The following is a 6033-nucleotide window of genomic DNA, read 5'->3' as shown; positions in this document are numbered from 1 at the left end:
CAAAAGATAGTAATGGATTAGGGTTGTTTTCTTCTTCACCACTCTCAAATTCCAATCTACCTGAATCCAAAGCTTCCACATCCATATCCATTGCATCAAACAACACCACAAAGAATGTATCAAACGTCAATTCCAAAAACTGACTTGTCTAATTTCAAATTACGAAAATATGAATTCAGTCAAGTTTATATCATCATCATGTGTTTGCCCCCACAAACCCTTTCCCTCAACCAACCATCTACACAAATACATATAATAATACACACACATACCTAAGATGAGGATGTGTTACTCTCAAATCAAGTCTCAATAAATAATAAAAAACCATACAAACACATCATGTGATGTGTCTAAGCTCCTCCAACATGCTACCCCACCAAATAATCAATAATCAAAGTACTAAAAAAATTTCATTTCCCACTATTTTGCGTTGTAGAAACCACCGCGATACGCTTGATCCAATACGTACGTGTGTACTTTACTTCACACACAAAATTTCATAGAGAGAAAAGCTAGGTTGGAGAAAATAAAAAAGAAAGAGAGAGAAAGGTAGTGAGTGCTTGGGGAACCATGGTTTCTCAACTTTTTCCCTTTGGTATTGGTACTAGTTGCAGCCAATGGATGAGAGTGTTGAGGCGCACGAAAATCCAATATAGAAGAAACAAGTTTTGAATAATGGTTGCATGTTTGTTTGTTTGTTTGTTTAATAATGTAATAATGATGGTGTGGATTTGAATGGAGGCCGTCCTTTTCTGAAGATCATGGATTACTTATTTATAAATTTGGTGAATTATTATTTTAACTTTTATGATTGAAGGTGGGCATTGTTAAAGCATTCCAATTCCCATGACACAACTGGTCAAACCTCCACTCTTTTAACCCATTTCTTTTTCCTTTTCGTCCCTTTCTTTGCAAACAAACAATTCTCCCTCAAACACAAACCTCCCATCATTACAGTCAGCAAACCAAAACAAACCCCATTTTGCGGCACTCACTTTCCTTCTCTCTCTCTTTCTCAACAGATTCATTCATTGCTTTCCGTGTGCCTTCTCTTCGTCTTTCCATTCCACACTCCCTCACCATTATTCAATTCAACCCAATCCTCTTTCAACAATTTATTAACTCTTACACTTAATATATCTCTGCATTGCCTCACTTTCTGACTGCTCTCTGTTTTAGGTTGTACTTACGTCTTTCACTTTTGAACAATAGTATTACGTGGTTAAATTTCTGCTCAGGATCCTGCAGTGCACCACCCAGCCACCTAATAAATTTATCAGGATTCCACTCCTAAGAATTACTGGTTTATATATTAATTTGTTTTAACTTAAAAGTCTAAATTATGTATTACCAATTTGTTTACCTTTTCCTACAAATCAATGCGTGTTCAAATTTGGTTACCTTCTAAGCTGGTGCTGTTCGACGTAAAAAGCATACATGACACAGACGATGCAGTGCCGTTTTTGTTTACCAAATTTGCAACCCAACATTTCATTCCTGAAAGTCTTCCCCGCTAAGAATTTCATAAAAGAAAAAAAGTGAATTTGTTATCAATGTGTTAATTTTCTACAAACTTGCATAGAGCAGTATAAGAAGGAAGGCAAAGAGAGAGGAGGGTTGAAATGAATTTTCAATTTCATTTTCGTTTTTGTCTATTGACTAACAAAATTTTTGTATGATTTACAAGGCGGTAATAGGACTAAAAGGATGATCAAAAGGGCATAATATGAGTGGTTTTGGTGTCGTACGATGAAAGACACGACTTGGAATTAACCCGGAATATCTTGAGCAAATCCGCAGACATTTGGCGCACTTGCGGCGAGCAATTACTCTGCATCAGAAGCAGAATCTTGGTCAAGCCGTTAGCCTTCGTAACGGCCTCTTGCGCCGTCTCATCCCGAAACAGATAACACACGCTCCACAGCGTCGTAACGGCGTGTTCCGTTGCCACGCTCGACACTTTCAGCACTTTGTTCACTATCGCCGCCACGCACGCTGAATCCTCGCATATCTCCAACCTCCCTTCCTTCGTAGACGACACCGTTTCCACCAGCTTCAGAACCTTCTCCGTCACCGACACGCTCACGTTCGAAGCGCAGAGAAGCTTCGACAACACCTTAACCGCTCCCAGACACACCAGCTTCATCTTGCTCCGTCTCGGAGACGAAATCGCCACCAGGCACGACAAACAGTTCTCGATTAGATCTGGATCTTTCTCCGGCGTGATTAGTTTCAGCAATTCGGACACTAAACCTTCCTTCTCCGCTATCAAAAGCTTCGATTCCATGTCCACGGCGACCGACGTCAAAACCCTAACCGATGCTATCTGTGCGGCATGGTTCCCTCGTCGGAGAGCGACGAGCAGAGAATCCAGACTCTGTTTTTCTGCCTCGCCCTGCGCCTTCAGTATCAAGTTTTTCAGCCCCTCACGATCTTCCATTTTTCCGATAATCAAATCCAACGCCATAACGACCTGTTCGAGGAACTCGACGCCGCCATTGACATTGTGGAGGAAGCCAACGAGCAGAGGCACGAAGCATTCCATTTTGACGAGAAAATCGCGGTTCTCTTCGGAATCTTGAGCGAAGCGAGAGATTTTGGCGAGCGAGTCGAAGCGGTTGTCGGCGCGAGTCTGCAAGTCGGAGATAGCGAGAAGGATTTGGTCCTTGGAGGGGAGGGATTGGGAGGGGGTGGAGGTGGGGGAGTGAGCGGAGTGGAGTGGGTGGTGGAGGGAGTCTGACCAGATCTGGATGAGCCTCTGTAAGGTTCGATTAGGAACAAATTCCTTGGTTTGGAGAACCTGCATGGTGGCGGGACAGGTGTTGTTGCCGTTGTCGAGCCAGCGCTGGATGCTGGAGCGGTCGTAGGTAACGCCGGTGGAGAGACTGACGGGGGATTTCATGACGTCGAGGGATATGGGGCAGCGGAAGAAGCTGGGAACGGTGATGTAGAGATCGTCCCTAACCATGGTGGTGAGCGAACGAGTGAGAGAAAAAAGTGATGATAAAATAAATAAAAATGGGAGAGGTGAGAAGACAGAGAAAGAGAAAGAGAAAGAGAAAGAGAGAGGTGGGCGATGGAGCGGACAAGAAAGGGGTGTTTAAAGAAAAGAGAGAGAGTCAAAGGTAGAGTGACGTGAGATGTTGGTTTTTAGTATTTATTTTGGGAGGGGTAGGATGGGAAAAGCGTTGACACGTGCGGAGGGTGGGAAATAATTGCGTATGATGAGGAGGAGAAGGTGGGGGTGGGAAAGAGGGGACCACAGAGGAAGGAGTTATAATTGAAATTACTTTGGTGGTGAGGGAGTGGGTCCCAGCGACGGTTCCATCGGTCGGCTTCATTACATCATCCGTATGTTGGGGGAGTCCAACCTTCGACAACGACAACCACCTCCCACCTCCGACTGTACCTGTACCTGCACCTGCACCTGCAAGTGCAAGTGGGGTAAACCCCTTACCCTTTTCTTCATACTAAACTATTATTTCCCTATTTTCTTTTATTTCACAAACTTATTTCTCATCGTTTATCACAAATCAATCTAAATTTACTGAGATTAAATCAATCTTAATTACTTAAAATGAAAATAAACATGTTTGAGTCACGGTAGAATCTCTCCGTCATCCCAGACTCACATATTCTTACAAAATGATCATCATGCCCATGGTATTTCACTCTCGCTCACTCCCACACGTTCAGAATCCAAATTATTTTCAATTTATACTTGTTATTTAGCTACTCTACAAAAAGTTGTCACTTAATTCTATACTAACAATCTACTTTACAAAGTTTTCACATAAAAGTTCAAACTTTTTCTGCTTATCTGACTTATCTTGTCTCAATTTATGCATTGTTTCACAAACACTACAATTTTAATTTTCTGAAAAATTAACTACTGATATTTTTACTTTTTATTCAAACTTTTTTTTTTCAAATTTATTCTCGATTTATTTACATTTTATACAGGTCAACATAATGCATTTGATTTTTTTTTTAAAAATACTATTTTAATCAAATTATTTTGAAAATGGCTTACCCATTACTACTTCCATCATATAAATTGCGGTTTTAATCTTTAAAATAATAATATTGAGAGATACTTTTACCAAATTTATCATGACAATAATAATAATTTTTTCATCTTCGTCATGTGATGAATTTACTAAAACTATGACGTTATTTTAATCAAATATGAAGTTGTTTATTTTTAATTTTAATATGACTGAAACAATTCTAAGAATTTATTACTAATGATTTCCCATATATTCCATTTTTTATTATTTTATTCCGAAAATTTTATTTTATATTATAGTAATACATGAAATATATCGTTCTCATTTGATATTTAGTTTTTATTAAAATGTTGGTAATATTGAGCAAAATAAAAGATTTGTACAAATGATTGACATATAATTAAAAAAAATATATTTTCTTTTCATCTTTTTTTCAACATCAGGGATTACTTGTTACATCTAACTAGATTCACTTACAATGTCAACTACATTGACAACACTCATAAACGTTGTTAGTATACTTTTCTTTCTTTTATTTTTCACACATCTATGAAAAGTCAGATCATACATTCATTACTTCATCTTCTCCAACCTCCATCCATGTACATTACGCTTCAATTTCCTCCAAAATCATCAATTTTCGTGTTTATTTGTAATATAGTGGCTAAACACTACAAATAGTAAGTCATAAGCTTACTGCTTTGCGACATACTAATTTCCAATGTGAAGGACATGAAGGACAAGATATACAAAGTAATCACATAATTGTTATTGACATCAAGTTTCTAATTTTGCACAAGTGAAAGCAGTATCAAAGCCAACTATCAATAGTTATGAATCACCATGACCAAATTGTTAATAAAAGATATTGAGAAAATGCTATTGTGGTTGACCATGGAAAATGCCATCATCCCCATTTTCTCTCTTAAAAGGAATTCATTAAACCACCCATTCTATCCACCCTTCTACCTCAAGACAATAAAACAACAAATTGTAAAACTAGAAGGAGGGAATAATCTTATCAAAAAATAATGTTCAATAAAAAAATATATTCTTTGAAGAAAACTTAATCTGTTTTTGTATCTTCTGTTGCCTTCAACATCATATTTTCCTCTAAATTGTTCGAACTCTTTTCCCATATCAAATTATGCAAAACTCAACATACATGCTTTTCTCACTCACTCCTATAGAAAAAATGCATTTCTTACTCCTCCCTTCTTTACTCGCACACGACTACGGTAGTTACGATCTCCACCTTGAGGACAATCCAACATGGTAGTATAAGTGTGTGGATGGAGAAGCTTGAGTTTTTGGCTGGATTGTTCGTGGTGTGTGATATGATCTTATCCAATACAAAATTTTAATCCTCAAAAAACACAATAAAAATAAATCAGAGAAGAATGCATAAGTCAAGTAAAGATTCACCACAAAGATATTGATATTTAATAAGAATTAAAAGTTCTAATCCAGTAGCAAGAGAATTTTTTTCTCAAAGAATGCAAATGCATATAATACGACTCAAAAGTGTTTACATAACTTTTGGTACCTCTATATATAAGCACATACGTTTAACAAAACTTAGAAACCTTAAATTAAAGCCCAAAGCCTAAGACACATAAAAATAACAAACAAAAATTACAAATGCATATTTCACTTATTGAGACCTGTTCGCATAGCAAACACAAACTAGCTCATTCAACAAATTTAACATTCTGTAAAATTAAAATAAAATTACAATTTACTTAATTTTTGTAAATTATTCTTCAATTATGCTTGTGATCTTCATTTTCTTTAAATTTCTTCCTTCATCAAACATTATATGATTCAATGAGACGTGTTTTGATATTTGACCTTGTCATATATTCTTTGAATTACAAATTTTGTTTTCTCAATTTCTTCTTATATATGTTCAAAAGATAGCCATATATTTCTTGAAAGAATTTATCCTCAAATTCGTAACACTTGAAGATTCCTTATTTGTGTGCATGTTGAAGAAGGAGAAGACGAAAAAAGAATGTGAATG

At 36.9% G+C, this 6033-nt stretch overlaps 1 protein-coding gene across 1 annotated transcript; it reads right to left on the bottom strand.

The window, feature by feature from the left end:
• Window positions 1-1617: 1617 nt before the first annotated feature.
• LOC108332294 (U-box domain-containing protein 28) lies at window positions 1618-3162 on the bottom strand. Its single transcript, XM_017567475.2, has one exon. The coding sequence runs from the start codon at window positions 2966-2968 to the stop codon at window positions 1712-1714; it is 1257 nt and encodes a 418-aa protein (XP_017422964.1). The 5' UTR covers window positions 2969-3162; the 3' UTR covers window positions 1618-1711.
• Window positions 3163-6033: the final 2871 nt, after the last annotated feature.

The sequence above is a fragment of the Vigna angularis genome, chromosome 1 (genome assembly GCF_016808095.1).
Source record: "Vigna angularis cultivar LongXiaoDou No.4 chromosome 1, ASM1680809v1, whole genome shotgun sequence".
In the NCBI taxonomy this organism is placed as follows: Eukaryota; Viridiplantae; Streptophyta; class Magnoliopsida; order Fabales; family Fabaceae; genus Vigna; species Vigna angularis.
Note: the sequence above shows the minus strand (reverse complement) of the source record. Positions and strands in the feature narration are given on the sequence as shown.

What these genes read in the sequence shown, in the direction of transcription:
- LOC108332294 (XM_017567475.2), bottom strand. Translation starts at nt 2,968, where the DNA reads ATGGTTAGGGACGATCTCTACATCACCGTTCCCAGCTTCTTCCGCTGC.